The sequence below is a fragment of the Ylistrum balloti genome, unplaced genomic scaffold (genome assembly GCF_031769215.1).
Source record: "Ylistrum balloti isolate Yb309-2 unplaced genomic scaffold, AGI_CSIRO_Ybal_v1 Utg370214, whole genome shotgun sequence".
Lineage (NCBI taxonomy): Eukaryota > Metazoa > Mollusca > Bivalvia > Pectinida > Pectinidae > Ylistrum > Ylistrum balloti.
Genome location: NW_026782182.1, coordinates 972,562 through 991,829, shown reverse-complemented (window position 1 = coordinate 991,829; position 19,268 = coordinate 972,562). Strand labels below are relative to the sequence as shown.

At 35.1% G+C, this 19,268-nt stretch overlaps 1 protein-coding gene across 2 annotated transcripts; it reads right to left on the bottom strand.

The window, feature by feature from the left end:
* Positions 1 to 3,036: 3,036 nt before the first annotated feature.
* Positions 3,037 to 17,623, bottom strand: LOC132551765 (FAST kinase domain-containing protein 4-like). Of its 2 annotated transcripts, none has more exons than XM_060215902.1 (7): positions 17,607 to 17,623; positions 13,459 to 14,858; positions 11,856 to 11,977; positions 10,893 to 10,995; positions 9,582 to 9,651; positions 8,082 to 8,196; positions 3,037 to 5,156 (listed from the first exon to the last, which is right to left on the bottom strand). In XM_060215902.1, exons 2-7 carry the CDS (start codon positions 14,834 to 14,836, stop codon positions 5,058 to 5,060), a joined length of 1,887 nt encoding a protein of 628 aa, XP_060071885.1. In that variant the 5' UTR covers positions 14,837 to 14,858; positions 17,607 to 17,623; the 3' UTR covers positions 3,037 to 5,057. The 2 variants fall into 2 exon arrangements, with proteins under 2 accessions (XP_060071885.1, XP_060071884.1); XM_060215901.1 differs by lacking the exon at positions 17,607 to 17,623 and adding an exon at positions 16,092 to 16,114.
* Between the last annotated feature and the right edge of the window lie 1,645 nt (positions 17,624 to 19,268).

The following is a 19,268-nucleotide window of genomic DNA, read 5'->3' as shown; positions in this document are numbered from 1 at the left end:
TATCCTCACGTGTAGTTTCCATAGCTATGTTATATATCCTAATTCCTATCCTCACGTTTAGAGTTTCCATAGCTATGTTATATATCCTAATTCCTATCCTCACGTGACGAGTTTCCATAGCTATGTTATATATCCTAATTCCTATCCTCACGTTTAGAGTTTCCATAGCTATGTTATATATCCTAATTCCTATCCTCACGTGAAGAGTTTCCATAGCTATGTTACATATCATGATTCCTATCCTCACGTGACGAGTTTCCATAGCTATGTTATATATCATGATTCCTATCCTCACGTTTAGAGTTTCCATAGCTATGTTATATATCCTAATTCCTATCCTCACGTGACGAGTTTCCATAGCTATGTTATGTTATATATCCTAATTCCTATCCTCACGTTTAGAGTTTCCATAGCTATGTTATATATCCTAATTCCTATCCTCACGTTTAGAGTTTCCATAGCTATGTTATATTTCCATAGCTCTGTTATATATCCTAATTCCTATCCTCACGTTTAGAGTTTCCATAGCTATGTTATATATCCTAATTCCTATCCTCACGTGACGAGTTTCCATAGCTATGCCATCAATCCTCGTAATTTAAACGACACTTTTAATCAGGAAACAGATTCAAGGGAAACATCAGAACAGCAAATCAATTTATAAATAATCATGGTTGTTGATGCCCACGTTTGATAAATTTTTTTCTCAACTCGTCGTTGTCTGAATTCAAACAATTCCTGTTATGTAGTGAATCAATATTCACGTTACAGCGAAGTACACATATAGTATATATATGACCACAAGGACCGTTTTGGAAACCAAAATCAGTGTTTTCAATAGCGAAATTATAAATGTGTGAACCTCTACCTGTTAAATTAATCAATAAGACAAAAAGAGAGCTTTTTTACAAGAGAAACCCGAGAAGGCATTAACATGTACTGACCTGTCAGGTGTCACAACTTGTCTCGTTGGAATCAAGATAAATTGCACACTATGTAAACTACACGTAAGATAGGAATTAAGATAAATTACATAGCTATGGAAATTCTACACGTGAATTGAGGGCCAGGATTGACTATACGGCTATGGAACTCTACACGTGAATTGAGGGCAAGGATTAATTACACGGCTATGGAAACTACACGTGAATTGGCGGCCAGGATAGATTACACGGCTATGGAACTCTACATGTGAGGAACCAGGATTGATTACACGGCTATGGAAACTACACGTGAAGTGGCGGCCAGGATAGATTACACGGCTATGGAACTCTACATGTTAAGAGCCAGGATAGATTATACGGCTATGGAACTCTACACGTGAAGAGCTAGGATAGATTACACGGCTATGGAAACTACACGTGAAGAGCCAGGATTGATTACACGGCTATGGAAATCTACACGTGAAGAGCCAGGATTGATTACACGGCTATGGAACTCTACACGTGAATAGCCAGGATATATTACACGGCTATGGAACTCTACACGTGAATTGAGGGCCAGGATAGATTACACGGCTATGGAAACTACACGTGAAGAGCCAGGATAGATTATACGGCTATGGAAACTACACGTGAAGAGCCAGGATAGATTACACGGCTATGGAAACTACACGTGAATAGCCAGGATATATTACACGGCTATGGAACTCTACACGTGAAGAGCCAGGATTGATTACACGGCTATGGAACTCTACACGTGAATTGAGGGCCAGGATAGATTACACGGCTATGGAAACTACACGTGAAGAGCCAGGATTGATTACACGGCTCTGGAAACTACACGTGAAGAGCCAGGATTGATTACACGGCTATGGAAATCTACACGTGAATTGAGGGCCAGGATTGATTACACGGCTATGGAAACTACACGTGAATTGAGGGCCAGGATTGATTACACGGCTATGGAACTCTACACGTGAATTGAGGGCCAGGATTGATTACACGGCTATTAAAACTACACGTGAAGAGCCAGGATAGATTACACGGCTATGGAAACTACACGTGAAAAGCCAGGATTGATTACACGGCTATGGAAACTACACGTGAAGAGCCAGGATTGATTACACGGCTATGGAAATCTACACGTGAATTGAGGGCCAGGATTGATTACACAGCTATGGAAACTACACGTGAATTGAGGGCCAGGATTGATTACACGGCTATGGAACTCTACACGTGAATTGAGGGCCAGGATTGATTACACGGCTATGGCACTCTACACGTGAAGAGCCAGGATTGATTACATGGCTATGGAAACTCTACACGTGAATTGAGGGCCAGGATAGATTACACGGCTATGGAACTCTACACGTGAAGAGCCAGGATAGATTACACGGCTATGGAAACTACACGTGAAGAGCCAGGATAGATTACACGGCTATGGAAACTACACGTGAAGAGCCAGGATAGATTACATGGCTATGGTAACAACACGTGAAGAGCCAGGATAGATTACACGGCTATGGTAACAACACGTGAAGAGCCAGGATAGATTACACGGCTATGGTAACAACAATGAAGAGCCAGGATGACACTTTGTAAAGATTGATATTGATATTGAATTGAGCTAAACGTAGACATTTATATTTATCACTTAATAGCAGATAGATGACATCCACTCTCAAATTGCAAGGGATAATTAATGAAAATTTAGTTGACTTTGTCGCCATTTTAGATCGATGAAATATTGGGACGAGAGGAAAATGTTACATAAAAATTGAGGATAAGCAGTCTGTCGAGGCGCTCCTTCCTAACAGTTGTGCATTCCCCTAGTCAATGTCTGAGCACCGCTGGGGATTAAGCAGTGAAGTAATAATTCATGTTATCCGGTGCGGAATTATTGACATGGTTTAATCAGCTGTTGTGGCGTGTCAAAAATCGTGCTCATTTTGGGAGGACAAGTGACTTGCATATGAAAGTTTTTCTGTTTGCTTGGTTTTTTTGGGGGGAATGGGGTTTGGGTTAACAGTGGTGCTTGATGTATATATATATATTATTCACAAATACTTTTACAATATCAAATATCAAATACAGCGAGATTGTACATTATTTATTCAAATTTATATCACAAGAGTTGTTGCCTCCAATAATATTTCATTCCTATTTCATTACATTACCCACTATTTTACAAACATAGCACTTCAACATTCAGAAAATATCTTAGAACATTTTCCCCAGAACACACACTTATCAACAACTCCATTGCAGGTAAAATCTATATCAAGATTTTTCAGGACAAATTTATAACTGGTGTTTACAATTTGCACCTCCTAAGAATGATAGGTCCAGAATGTCATGTTTTTACCAAAAGCAGGAAGGAAAATATGGTGTAAATCTTATCAAACCAGATTATTCTTTCCTCTAAATTTCATTTTCGCTGCATTATTTTCAGTTTTAATCCATTCAAAAAATAATGAAAACTTTGAATCTATCAAAAATACCTCTTTCAGTATCTTAACACATTTCATTAAACAATATATACAGATGTAAGATCTAAAAGGCAAGTTTCTATAAAGATCTTGAACCATCTTGATCAGCATCACCTGAAATAACAGTAATAGATTTTATGCCTTTTTTCTACAATTGGTCACAATATTCAGATAAAATTTTAAAAGCTGACATCTAATGCTGACCATGAAATAAATCGGTATTACATCTAAATCATACACTTTTGAAAATGATTATGACCCATGAAAATTTTTTATTTGCTGGTTTCACTTCCTTGTAAACAGCCAAGGCCATTCTGAGACATAGCCATGAGCTACTGAAGATTATATACAAGGCCCGTCACATGCTATCCAGAGCAATTAGGGCACATTGCCTTTCCCAATTACATAATCACAGTACAGACTGCTCCTTTTGCTGAGAACTGCCACGGGTATAGAGTGTTGAATCTCGGGATCTTCACATCGGAGAATACATAGGCACAAAGCTCTACCCATTGAGCTATTGAAGTCCCATTTAAAGTTGACAACACAATAAATAAATATTACGCCTTATTCACATTTTTTTTACATAGATATTATGACCAATGATGAGCTTGTTTGCTGCTTTTATTGCCCCTAAACAGCCAGGGTCATTTTGAGATGTAGCTTCCTTGCTGGTGGCAATCTCACTAACAATGTATTCAAGGCTCATCACTTCCAGGTTGCAGGATAAGACCTGGTTAGTTTTCAGGTTTTTTGCTGGTATTTTTTTCAGTCCTTTTCCTGTAAGTATCATTTTCGGGTATATATATGTACAGTGTATTTTAATTTGCTAACAGTAACTTGTGAGAACAAACATTCAATGCAGATTGCCACCAATTATCAACACACTGATCTCCAACAAAAATAATGATGACTAGCAGGAGTCCATATCATACATCTGTCACATTCTCCCTGGACAAGGAAAACATTATGTACAAATACAGGTAAGAATGACCCTTTAATTGTACATGGTCATTTACAGAATATTCTTGACTACATTTTTGGAGATCTTGTGATGGATTTCAAGATCAGAATTCTTACTTTATGTATTTAATTTTTATCACAAATTTAATATTTTCACCTTTAACATCTAATCAAGCAGTCTATACCACATACCAGAAAACTTCTATTGCATTTCAACTTTTACCATTAATATAAACTGTTAAAAAATTCAAATTTCACCATCTGTGCAAAGTACAAATATCTAATTCAACTTTTTTTATATAATGTTTAAGTGTTAAACATATATACAGGAAAATTTTAAAATCATCTCAATTTTTGCCAAATTAAACAATGACTATACACACATGGGAAGTGTTGGTTTCAAAGGCATCTTTTTTGTCTTTAATGCATACACTTCCAAGTTGACCAGTCATATATTCAATAAATCTACTTTTAAGAACTTTTTTAAGTCCTTTGGATTCAAAATTGAACATAATGTTGCAGATTTATCTGCTCCAATTAAGTTGTTTCAAGTTGTCTTTTTTTCTGCAGCAAGCTTCCAAAAGTTTGGCTGATGAATCTAAATTGGTTTAACAAATCTGAATTTCAAACTATTTATTCTCTTTCAATTAAGTGTCATTTTCAGTTAAGGCTGCGTAGAAGGTATAACATCCTTAATCTTTTCTAAGAGGTAGCTTAATTTGTCTGTTTTCTTCCCAATTTTCATCCAATCGTAATGTGGTATCTGAAAAAAATAATAAAAATGAAATAAAGAACTACAATATCAATTTCTTCCCAGAAAAAGGACATAAATTGTTCAATATCTCTCAAAGTGTACGCCTATATTCTTAGGTGCAATCTCTACATATAAGGACTGATTGATAAGTTGTGAGCCTCATACTTAAGGGTTTGACTTCTGGCAGACTTATTGCATTTTTTTTTTCAAAATAATCCCCTTCAGCATTTATACATTTTTCCCAGCGATGTTGAAGGGCCTCAGTGCCATTTGTAAAGAAGTCCCATTCTTGACCATTCAGAAAGTCCTCTTCTGCATGTATGACGTTATCATTTGACCAGAGACAGAAGATGGCCTTTTTTCAAGTTTGGATATAGATGGAAGTCTGATGGAGCCAGATCAGGTGAATAAGGCAGATGCTCAATCAATTCAAAGCCACAATAGTTAATGGCAGCCATGCCAAAGACAGACTTGTGAACAGGAGCATTGTCCTGGTGGAACAACACACCTTTTTTCTGCATTAGTATGGATATCCTTAGATGCTAGACGTTTCTTATGCATGTATTACTGCTCTTTCAGCAATTCTGCCCATTTTGCAAAAGTCATTTACCTTGTTTACTTTAGAGTGCCACCTCATAAAGAGACCAAATGACATCAGTCTTCAGGTACACAGCCTTAAATAGTTTGGGAATAGTACAGCTGAGAAGGATATCTCTAAACATCTTCAATACAACGCTCACAACTTATCAATCAGCTGTCATAGAAGTTTCTTTTTTTAATCCAAAAGATGACACTACAACTGTAAATTACACTGGTATGGGCATAAATAAAGAAAGTATCAATGTGTTTTATAGAAAGTTGAATAATAGAATAAATTGTCAATCTACAAATTTATTCAAAAAGCATGAATTATTTTTTCAATTCCTGCTTAAATGAAATGGTTTTTCCTATTCACAATTTCCAAGTAATCCAGACCTCATAAAAGCTACTCTCCTTGCCAAGTTAGGGTCAAAAGTAGCAAAATTACCAATATGTAGATTTATTTTTAATTCAAGCTACCGGATCATCTTTTTAGAACAGATATGTTTGAATTATTTATTGAAAACAAAGTTACTATATTTATCTATTGAAAACAAAGGAAACTAGATTATTTATTGGAAACAAAGGTAACTAGATTATCTATTGGAAACAATGGTAACTAGATTATCTATTGAAAACAATGGTAACTAGATTATATATTGGAAACAAAGGTAACTAGATTATATATTGGAAACAAAGGTAACTAGATTATATATTGAGAACAAAGGTAACTAGATTATCTATTGAGAACAAAGGTAACTAGATTATTTATTGAGAACAAAGGTAACTAGATTATCTATTGGAATAAAGGTAACTAGATTATTTATTGAAAACAAAGGTAACTAGATTATCTATTGAGAACAACGGTAACTAGATTATATATTGGAAACAAAGGTAACTAGATTATATATTGGAAACAAAGGTAACTAGATTATATATTGAGAACAAAGGTAACTAGATTATCTATTGAGAACAAAGGTAACTAGATTATTTATTGAGAACAAAGGTAACTAGATTATCTATTGGAATAAAGGTAACTAGATTATATATTGAAAACAAAGGTAACTAGATTATCTATTGAGAACAACGGTAACTAGATTATATATTGGAAACAAAGGTAACTAGATTATCTATTGAAAACAAAGGTAACTAGATTATCTAATGAGAACAAAGGTAACTAGATTATCTATTGGAATAAAGGTAACTAGATTATTTATTGAGAACAAAGGTAACTAGATTATATATTGGAAACAAAGGTAACTAGATTATATATTGGAATAAAGGTAACTAGATTATCTAATGAGAACAAAGGTAACTAGATTATCTATTGGAATAAAGGTAACTAGATTATTTATTGAAAACAAAGGTAACTAGATTATTTATTGAAAACAAAGGTAACTAGATTATCTATTGAGAACAACGGTAACTAGATTATATATTGGAAACAAAGGTAACTAGATTATCTATTGGAATAAAGGTAACTAGATTATTTATTGAAAACAAAGGTAACTAGATTATCTATTGAGAACAAAGGTAACCAGATTATCGATTGAGAACAAAGGTAACCAGATTATCTATTGGAATAAAGGTAACTAGATTATTTATTGAAAACAAAGATAACTAGATTATCTATTGAGAACAAAGATAACTAGATTATCGATTGAGAACAAAGGTAACCAGATTATCTATTGAGAACAAAGGTAACTAGATTATCTATTGAGAACAAAGATAACTAGATTATCTATTGAGAACAAAGATAACTAGATTATCTATTGAGAACAAAGATAACTAGATTATCTATTGAGAACAAAGGTAACCAGATTATCGATTGAGAACAAAGGTAACCAGATTATCGATTGAGAACAAAGGTAACCAGATTATCGATTGAGAACAAAGGTAACCAGATTATCTATTGGAATAAAGGTAACTAGATTATTTATTGAAAACAATGGTACCTTAGATTATCTATTGAGATCAAAGATAACTAGATTATCTATTGAGAACAAAGGTAACTAGATTATCTATTGGAATAAAGGTGTCTGGATTACCTATTGAGAACAAAGATAACTAGATTATCTATTGGAAACAAAGGGAACTAGATTATCTATTGGAAACAAAGGTAACTAGATAATCTATTGAGAACAACAGTGTCTGGATTATATATTGAGTATAATGGTGTCTAGATCATCTTATGAGGACAAAGGTGTCTTGACTGTCTATTGAGAATAAAGGTGCCTGGACCATGTATTGGGTAAAAAGATGTCTGGAGTATGTTTTAGGAACAAAGGGTAACACTTTATCCCCACCCTATCATATAAAAATTTACAAAACATGTCTTCTATGTATGAGCTCTACCTCTAACACCTTGAAGCCTTCCTTGGCAAGGTTTTGATTCTCCATTACCACCCAGCCTAAAGGACGATTGTCTGGCTTGGAGTATGTGAAGTATCCCCTTCCTTTCACAGCAACCCTGTATAAAACAAAAGGAAAGAGTATAAAAAATACTCAGGATGCAACAAATGAAGGAGTATTTGAATCCACAATACCTGGGCATTAGAGGAAGATTTTTCAAATGTTAGTAAAATTGGTCCCTTTGGCCCTGCTCATCAGCGCCTTGGAGTCAGCAAGGGTCAATGTGTGCACTGCCATTCTATAGTAATAATTCAAAGCAAGTTTAAATATTTCCAATTGAAATCAAACATACTTTGGTCAATAAGATGCCCAAAGGGACTGCGTCACTTAATACCAAATTTAGGCAAAATCAAATCATTCCTACAGGAGGAGTAGGATTTTAAAGAATTCGCATTACTTTCCCTATTGGGCTCAGTCCCTTCTGGCCCAAGGGGGCTGAAACCCACGATTTACAAAAAAAATAATTAACTGTCACACAGAATGCTTCAGACCAAATAAGGAAAAAATGAAAACAAATTTGAGATAATTTTTTTCAAATTAAAGTTTATTCTACAACTTTTGGCACCACCCCTCAGGCCCCCAGGGGACCAGAACTCTCTTATTCAGTTTGGTGCACCTTTCACCATGGAAGGTTTCTGCAAAATTTCATCAACATTGGTTCAGGGATTTTGGAGACCCATATACAATAGAATCAAATGCTTCATGGATTGAAGGGTTCAAGGTGCTTAACTAAACTGAAAATTTTATGACCCCAAGGTTTCACATTTGCCCCCAGAAAACAAAGATGGGGCATATTTGCTCAATTTCCTTATAATAATTATTCAAATCTGGATTCTCAATGAATGATTAAGATTGGATGGCAATTCCAATGCTACAATTGCATTAGATTAGATGTTCAATGCAGTTATGTTCTTAGAGACTTCCTATGACACAAATTTAACAACTAAAGAGGGATTATTGGTGCCTTTCATTGTTTGATTTTTATTATTTTTTTAAAACTAGTGTCTTTTCTCTTTTTTCTCTTCTCTCCTCTGTTTTTACCAGTAATTATACGAAATTTGAACATTCCTCTGAAGAAGTAGCTATAATAATCTTTAACTGCCAAATACAATATCGTCGTCTGTTGTTGGCCATTTTGGTTTTTTGATCAATTCCAAAATCAAACAGGCACAACTAAGGACATTGAGGAACCTTATATAAAATTGAGAGAGATTCATCCATTACCTCTGAAGAAATAGCGATCACAAAAAAGTGTTTATTGACCGACAACCATGGACGTAGGGTGATTTGAATAGCTCTGATGACCATAAAATTCCCTTGGGCCTCTTCTTCTATCAATACCAGAGGCTAAATCTTATTAATTCTGTAGACGAGCCATGGCTTACGCAGCATAAGCCCTTTCAAAAAATTAATTAACAGAGCATCATAATATTGTTACTCTACCGGTGTAGGTCTTCTCTCTTTTCATCTTTAGCTACTGCTTTGCCGCTGTCATCCACATAGAGTTCAATTTCTGAAAGAGTTCAAAAGTTACATAATTAGTGCAACCCAAAATAGGTTCATATTGAAGTGCATGTATTTATTCCATGTCTCAATTTTTTTTCTCCTTTGACAAAAATAATATTCAAAGGTTGCAAGAGATGTTTGGGCTATGTAATACTGAACTAGTGCGGGTAAGATCAGCTGTGTTTATAACCAATATGTAAGCAGTCACATACAATTATTTTGTGGCCAAAACACAAATTGTTTAGGATCAAACTAAAGTTTAAGTGCATAAAAGCATTTCAGAAATAACGAAAAAAAAAATCATTATTTTGGATTAAGATTTTTTAAGTAAATATGATTTCCTTTCAATATCAGTTCCTTCCTATGTTTCTTTATTAAGCAACAATACTTCAGAGCGGAGAAACAAACCCCGTTGCCATGCCACATAAATATTCACTACTGACTATTGAATGCAAATATGGAAACTATAATATCAAGTCAAAATGCAGAGAGAGAATACTGTGCATAATATATTTTGGTGATAACTTAAAGCAAATTTTAAGATGAAAAAATTCAACAATAAATAAAAATGCTGAACAAAAAAAAAGGAATGTAACTCTTTGTAATGTTGAATCAAAATGCTGTTTAAGAAAACACAACCTCTTGCTAAAGTATTAAAGCCTACAAAGACATTTGTTCAAACCAGAGGGAAGAATTTTTCAGACAAGATTGAAATAATTGGGAAAATAGGAAAACACCATTTCATTAATGGCTATAAAGCCTATCAAGAGAAATGGCTTAAAACATTAAAATGATGAGGGAAAGGGCAATTACTCTTAACAAATTACGGCATCAAACTGCTATTGAAGAAAACACAATGTCATGACATAGTTATAAAGTCTGCAAAATTTAAAAAGACAGCGATGGAAATTGATAGAGCTTCTGACAAGATTAACATTACAGAAACAACAAGGGGCAGTAATTCTTCCAAAAGTCAAGTCAAACTACCTTTCAGGAAAACTTCATATCATTGTGATTAAGACTATAAAGTTTGAAAATGATCAATCTAAAAATGTGGAAGAGGATCTCTGGACAAATTAGAGTTGACAATAGACAGACTACTCCACACCATAGTGTCCTGTCAGGACAGGTATATAGAAAGTTAAATAATTTCAAACATGCAAAGGCCATGTTGCTGATACATATGGCGGAAGAGCGGTAATACACACAACATAGAAGGAAAGTACATGTATCAAAAACTGGACATACCTATCTTGTGCCCTGCTGGTGAGACAACATCTTTGCTATAAGAACCTTTGGGTAAACCTATTTCTATACTGTCAGAGATGGCATTCTCAAATTGGCTCATTTTCTAGAAAAAAAAAGAAATACAGGTACAATTACACAAGGAATCTATATGCTGTTATAATAAAACTCGTAAAGATGTCTCCGATATATACAAACATGTATAAAACAAAGCAGACACAACAACATTGTACCTACAAGGTACATTACCATCTATACATGTTTATTATTGCTTTCTGGGTGGTGGAGGGAAAGCCAAAGTTCCTGAAGAACACCACCAACTTGTGGCCAGTACCTGATATGACTGCCCATGTATGTTGTTGTCCACTGACCTGCAACCCTGAGGTTGAGAACTAGTGATAAAGACGGTCATGGACAGACACCTTAACCATTCTGCCACTGCAGCCCTGTATCTATCCTTTCTAATCATTTTTGGCAAATTGCCATTTAATGCATGTACAAAATTTTTTAAACAAATCTGAGAGCTTTTTAATTTCCGTAAGACTCTGGCAAACTAGATGTTAAAATTTTCTTCTGAGTTCATCATCTAAACTTAATGTATTTCATAGACAGAATAATGTTGAGATTCTATTATCATTTACTATAAAGTGTAGCTACTAGTACTACTTGGGTGAACTAAGAATGTCAAAAAACATCAGAACTTTCTTAATTTCACTATTGAGACATTGTTATTTATTTACGTCAAAAAAGTGTCATTACATATGTAAGATACATTGTTAATATGACAAACACCTGTAAGACAGATGATAAGGCCAGTAAATTTAATAAGTTTTAATAACACATGTAACAATGTTCCATTGAAAGAAGGTCAAAAAGGCAGGATGTTTCAAAGAAAATCTGGGTATGGTGTTATTTTCATTTGTTGTCACAATTCCAATGTGATGCCACCTGTTGTAATGCACATACCCTTTGCTGTTCCATTTTCTGTAACTTTGGTAAAAAAGGAAGCGAGTTCAACGGAATATCAGTGGTCATGGCGATGTCACGAAGTTTCCTCATCAACATCAGGTCTTCCGCACGCTTATCATCTACAACATGACATACAGTATAATGTACACTGAACAAGATCAAATTGCTGAAAATAACACAGGGCAGCAACTTTATGAAATATGCCCAATCAAAATGCTATTTATAAAAACACTATCACATCTTGTGGTTTTAAAGCCTACCAGTTTCAAAGAAATTGGTTAAAAACTGAGACGGTAAATATCTGGACAAGATAGCAAAGGTTAACAAAGGACAACAACTTTTCCTACAATTATAAAATCACAATGACATTCAGGATAATTATACGAAATATTTCATATAATGGTAGTTTACAAAGAAATCACTTGAAACCCGAGAGAGAAGATCTTGGGACAAGATAAACATCTTGAAAACAACAAACTCTTCCAAATTCAGTTGAATCAAACTGCTATTCAGGAAAACACAACTTCATGTTTTGGCAACTCAGTGTATCAAGCTTAAAATAAATTGACAGAGCACCACTGGAGGAAATCAGGGCAATTATGCTTATCAAGTTTACCATTTAACTCGGTAAATATACCCAACAAAAGATCAGATCTGTGGACAAGATTAACATTTAACTCAGTAAATATAAGCACCAAGAGATCAGATCTGTGGACAAGATTAACATTTAACTCAGTAAATATACGCAACAAGAGATCAGATCTGTGGACAAGATTAACAATATGAAAAAAATAAAAGGAAAATAACTCTGACAGGGTCACATGTAAAGCACATCATATTTGTCAAATTCATTCTCTTCTTGAACAACAATATCAAGTTTGAAAGAAATTGACCCCAGAATTAAAAATTTCCTGTCTTTTCAACACAATGTTCATATTTGCATTACATGCAAGGGGCATAACTCAGCCAAAATAATTGTTAAATTCAGTAACTGAGAGTTGTTCATGCACACACTACTTTAATATGAATGTTTGTATAAAGTTTCATCAAAATCAGTCTATAAATAAACGGAAAAGAGCACTAACAAGGAAAGGTTAATGTACAGCGCAGGGTATACCATAATATAGCCTGTTATTTACGGGCACTTTCAAGGATTGGGTTGCACAAGATAATTACTCCACTGGAGTACTGTTTCCAGTCTTCGGAAAATCAAGCGAACACATTACAGAAAGGAGGTAACTCTGTCAAGTCCCTTATTTTACGTCCCAAACTCAGGTCTTTACAGGCCTTTTCCCAAGTGCTTCTCAAGAAATGGTAATAACAAACTTCATTGTAAAAATCCAACATGGCCACCTGACAGCCATTTTGTTTTTCTGATCAATCCAAAATGAAACAGGCACAACTAGGGACCAAGGGAAACCTACAAATGAAATTTGAGAAAGACCCATCCAGTAATTTTTATTAGCAATAATGAAGTTTTTTTTGGACTGACCACAGACATAGGGTGATTTGAATAGCCCATCATCAGATGATGGTAGCTAATAAACTTTAAATAATATCTGACCAACAAAGCAAGATGCGATATTATTTTTATAATTACCTCCAAAAGATGACTGCAGTTCAGATTGGAACAAGGTCTTAATTTTCTCAGCCACAACCTCATTTTTTTCCTGGCCCATAACACAGCAGGCCCATAATAACTGGACCTGATCATATAAATTCAATGTTGGCATATTCTTCTCTGCATCCATAAGTTTATGAAGAAGTTTTTTACCTCCTTGGAGAGACATATTAAGATTACCAGCATTAATTAAAACTTTTGCACTGACTTGAACATCTTCTGGTGTCAAATCTTTCCAATCTAATATCTGATTAACGATCATGTCAAATACTTTTCCATCAATATATTGAAATCTGCTTATGTGATTCAGTATGTTACAGACTTTCTTTGTGTGAGGTTTAGATACCTCAATATTTTTTCCTGGTCTCATCTGTAGAATTCTATCACAAAGTTGTTTTAGCAACATTTCATTCACAACAGAGAATTTCCTCATAACTGAGGTAACCACTGTTAGGTGGTATAAAGAGAGTGGCGGAACTTCAAATTCAAGGGTTTTGGAACAAAGCTTCAACAGGAGTTGCTTCATATTGATATTGTTAACATTGAGAGAAGCTCTGTTGACTATAGATCGCAGACAAGACATGATTTCAGTTAAAGACATCTTGTCAACATACAGAAGTATACAATTTTCAACGGAGTCCCACAGCACTCTGTATTCATTGTCATCAGCAACTTTACATAATGTGACAACATCAGATGGATCTTGAACACTAGACATCCTGTCTTGAAGTAATTTCTCACAAGCTTGGAATATAACAGCTTGCTCTTTCCGCTGGCGGCATTCAAAGAAAGTGTTATAAAGCTGCACTAATTTTTCCAAAGACAAGTCATTCAGAATGCTGCTTAAATGTGTCTCAAACTTACAGTACTCCTCCATAGTGAGGCATTTATTCTGCTCTGCTTCATTTGTACAAACAGTCAGTGAAAGCCTAACATATGCTGCAACACAATCCACAACAACCTTCGACGACAGTTGAGAAGGATCTGAACCTATACATTTGAACATCTCAAAAACTTGTTCAAAATCAATACTATTAGTTGAAGATTTATCATCAGTGTACGACAAATGCAATTTATTGAACTGTTCACATAAGAATACTGCTCGTAAGTTTCTCTTCTTGTTGCTGTTTGGATCAGAATCTTTAATCGTGAAACGTTTATCTTCCAACCGCTGTCGTGTATGAACAATAACAGCCTGCCTATCCTGCAAGTTGACCTGTGCAGAAGCTGCAGAATGACAGTAATATAAATTTGGCACACAAGGGTATATTCTTTTCCATCGATGTAAAGACAGATTGTTAATTTGCCGCAGGGTCCAGAAAGAACTATTTAAAATCCGAAAAGTAGGCATCTTCATGCAATCTTCAGTCTTCAGACATCTGCAGCAAAAAAAAAAAAAAAAAAATGAAACAAAATAAATCAGGATCTTAATCAATCAAACAAGGTAAAGAGGCCCAATGGCATTTACAGTCACCTCACTTACAATGCTAGGATTCTTCTTGTAACATGTCATAGAAATGATCTTTTTAATAAAGTAAATAACTGTAACTACATTGTTCATGTAATACACATGTAAACTGTGCATAACTGCTATCCTATGCTAACGCTTCCAACCATCTATAATTGCACTCAAAAAATGTTATTTTCCTATTTAAACTTTCCATTCATGAATAGTTCTATCACATCCAAGTATTGAGCCGATCTTTGAAATTTCAGACAATTTTACCCTTTTTAACCCATCAATCAGCCCCCTTGGACAAGTCAGGATCAATATGTGCATATAATCAAACTGTCATACTAATTGTTTTAACCACAAGTTTGAGCTATTTCAAAAGAAAATAAACAAATTATGCTCAAAATTGTAATTTTCCTATTAAAGTAAACATTACCCCCTCTCCAGCAGGAAATACTAGACCCTGGGCTCATGAAATTTTCAATTTTGGTAAAGCATTTTAAGGCACTTTCATCCAGGAAGTATATTTTGTTCTACCTTATCAGGGTATTGAAAAATTTAAATTTCAGTCAATAATAACCTTTATTGGTTTATAAGCCCCATCAATCAGCCAGGGTATATTTGTCATCTTATAGTAACAATTCTTACCAAGTTTAAACTACTTCCAATAGAAAATAAACAAATTACACTAAAAAATGTTATTTTCCTTTATGAAGTATGGTAAACTCTACCTCCTCCACAAGGGAAAATGCGAGACCCTGGGGTCATGAAATTTCCATCCATGAAGAGTACTTGTAATCTACCATAGTTTGGTATTGAGACGAAGACTTTTGAATTTTCAATCAATTTTACCCTTTTTGGACCTGTCACTAAGGCCCCCTGGGGTAGGGAACCATATTCAAAGTTATGTTCAAAGTTTAAAATGCACAATGCAAAACAAAAGGCGATCCCATCTAATTTGATTTGTCTAAGGTGTTCTAATAAAATCTTTAAGCATTTTAAAAAGAACACAGTTTGTCAAACTAAAGTGTACAGTCCCCCACTGAATGTGAAACTGAATGCAAACAACTTCACTTTGATGTATGACAAAGATCAAAATGCAGGACAGAGTGACCTACTTTTAATACAGACACACTGCATCACCAAGGTGAACTTATACCTCAAGTATGAAGATCCAGTGACTAGTAGTGTAGGAGCTCTTTTACGCACATTGTATTTCAACAAATCAGGGCATCATAATTTTTACATTGCCCCATAGCCAAGGTGACACTGTAAATATATACACACTAACTTTAGCTAAAATGTCAATTCATATAGCCATTACAAGAAATTGACTCATGTTTTTTCAAACTGACTCAGAGTTTTGAAATCCGAGTCAATTTGACCCCCTGTTTGGCCTTGCCCATCAGCCCCTGGGGTCAGCCAGGATCTATATGTGTATACCATCAAGCTGTCATCTTTTGCCGATAATCCTAACCAAGTTTGTACATGATGTACATGTATTTCCAATGGAAATTAAACAAACAATTGCTCCAAAACTCTATTTTTCCTGTAAATGTAGCAAATTTTACCCCCTCCTCATGGGGAAATGCGAGACAGTGGTGTCATGAAATTCACAATTTTGTTAAAGCACCATTAGATGCTTCCATTTATGTAGAGCGTTTGATTATATCTTATATGGGTGTTTATGAGTAGATATTTTAAATTTTAGTCCATTTGACACTTTTGGACCCGCTCCCTATGGGATGGAGACTGTAAAGTTCATAACTTTTGGTTATCTTAGGCCAGAGAAGGTTTCTGCAAAACTTCACTGAAATCAGTGGAGTGGGTTTTGAGAAACACTTCTGAATCCACTCCAAGGCCCCTATGGGTTGGAGACTGTGTAATTCATTATTTTTTTTTATTCTTCTTGGGCCAGGAAAGTTTTCTGCAAAACTTTACTGAAATCGGTGGAGGGGTTTTTGAGAAAAGTACAAAAATCTTAAAGTTGTTGGATGTACAATGCACGTCGCCAGACAAAGCATGATTGATTATGCACTATAGTGCACAAAATTTTCTTCGTTTCTTAAAACACTAACCAGTTATTGGTGGTTTGTGTTCTTGATACTTTTAAACTAGAAAGACATTATGGCATGTTATTAGCTTCGCTATTTCAAAGCGCTGCCCGACTGATACTAGGTCTACAAGATAACCTTATTATATGTTCGTTCTACATTGTTTTGGCATAGTTCGTCATATGGATTTGCCTTTTTCATGTCAAAAAACAAACTGACATGATCCTTAACTAGTTCCTATGTTTGTAACCTTGGTTGCTTTGTTCCGTTTTTTGTTGTGTAATTAATTGCCACAGTAATGAAACACTTTCTTTTCACAGGCGTTTAGTAAGACGATAGAATAAGAAACTCAGCAAAGGTGTCGAATCGAATGTTAATGATAGGTAATAAGATCTGTTGTTCCCAGTGGTTTGGACTGGCCTTTCACCGGTGTCCGCCATTTTGTTTTCAATACGAGATCGTTTATCCATCCAAAGCAAATCATAGCATATTTCATTTTAAAGATATTGACCCAGACTCTTAAACAATGCATATTTATGAATACAAATATGAAAATGGCGATATTTAAATGGCACGTTGGTGGATATCGACAAAACCTTAATAGTTAGTCTTCACCTTACCACACTGCAATCAGTATCAAGCGCTTGAATGAATCAGACAAATCGGAACACCTCGGTCGTTCTCATGCTCAACGATTCTGCAAACTTATACATTAGTCAACTTTATTTTATTTATTTGTTTCGTATTTCTTCAGGTGAAGTAATATGAAATAGGCACTGCCTTGAAACGTGGGCAAGTTGGTCAACAAAATTCAAATGTTGAACTGCCTGCTCCATGCCTGCACTGAAACGTGTGTTTAAAATTTGCTTTATATTTCGAAAAAAAATTCACAAAATATTGGCACATACCGTAATATGTACCGATGTATCATCATCATCATATTCTTCTTTAACAAAAAAAAAACCCAATGCATCATCATGATCTGGCGGTGGTTTGGTGACACAGTTGTAACACACTTGTCTTTAACCTAGCCTCTGAGGTTCGATTCCTTGAAGGGATATGGGTTTCCTCCCACGATCAGACACGTCACATACAACAAATGTGATTTTAATAAGTTGAAATAATAAACTTTCTATATGTAAAAAAAAAGTCATGCACATACAATCATACAACACGAAGCCAGGCAACGGAGAACAATAAGTGAACTGTACTTGGACACCAGACATGCCCAGTAGACCTGACATGTATGTTTTTGATTAGTTGGATTTCATATGGAGGGGAAATGAAGCACGTTTTCAGTGTAGGGGCTAGACTCTATATCAGCAGAGTAATGATAGCGTGCGAAATGGAATATGTTGGAGGGAAGTAACATATTTTAGACAAATAATTAAATGACTGATAAAGAGAAAATATAGGAGACAGGGACTTTCTCCAGAAAATGTAATTTAAGGGAACCCTGAATCTCTGTACTATATATAGGTGTTGTTATATGGATCACTCATTTGGAATAAACATTCATGAACCAAGTTGTTTGAGGATGTTGACCTCAACATTATTACATAGGAATAATTCTTAGCGTTACCGATGGGCTAGAGAAACCTTCGAGGGGAAGTAACTCTAATAAAATACTAGCCTCATGTTACAGTTCGTCCGCAGACTAGTAAACTAGACTATGTACTTTTCTTTCATAAGGCCAGTTCTAGAATACGCCAATATCGTGTGGGATAATATAACGACAACCCAGTCAAATGTAATAGAAAGTATTCAACTAGAAGCGGCTAGAATCGTAACTGGGGGAACCAAGCTTACAAGTATAAATAGACTTTATAAAGAAACTGGTTGGGTTAGTCTTTCCACCAGACGCAAACATAGTAAAATTATCCAGTTTCATAAAATAGTTCACGGTTTATCGCCGTCATTCCTTCATGACCTTCTTCCACCTCGTCAATCCGACCTGCATAACCATAACACTAGAGACGCAGCGAACTTCCGTCCAGTTGCATGTAGAACAAAGCTATACAAAGACTCTTCTTCCTCCGGCTGTAAATCTTTGGAATTCCCTACCTGTGCATGTTAAAGAAAACCCATCTCTTTATACTCTGAAGAATTACTTAAATGGCCTTAATTCCAATATTCCAGGATATTTCTATGTTGGTTCTAGACTAGGACAAATTTATCATTCCAGATTACGAATGCCATGTAGTTCACTTAAGGGTCACCTTTTCAGTAAAAATCTAGTGGATAGTCCTATATGTGATTGTGGTATGGGAAACGAAACAACC

Excerpts from the sequence above, each read along its gene's own strand:
- LOC132551765 (XM_060215902.1), bottom strand. The coding sequence starts at position 14,836 with ATGAAGATGCCTACTTTTCGGATTTTAAATAGTTCTTTCTGGACCCTG. Across the intron at positions 9,652-10,892 it reads ACCAGCAGGGCACAAGATAG|AAATTGAACTCTATGTGGAT; the intron begins GTATGTCCAGTT and ends GAACTCTTTCAG. Across the intron at positions 5,157-8,081 it reads AAGGCTTCAAGGTGTTAGAG|ATACCACATTACGATTGGAT; the intron begins GTAGAGCTCATA and ends TATTTTTTTCAG.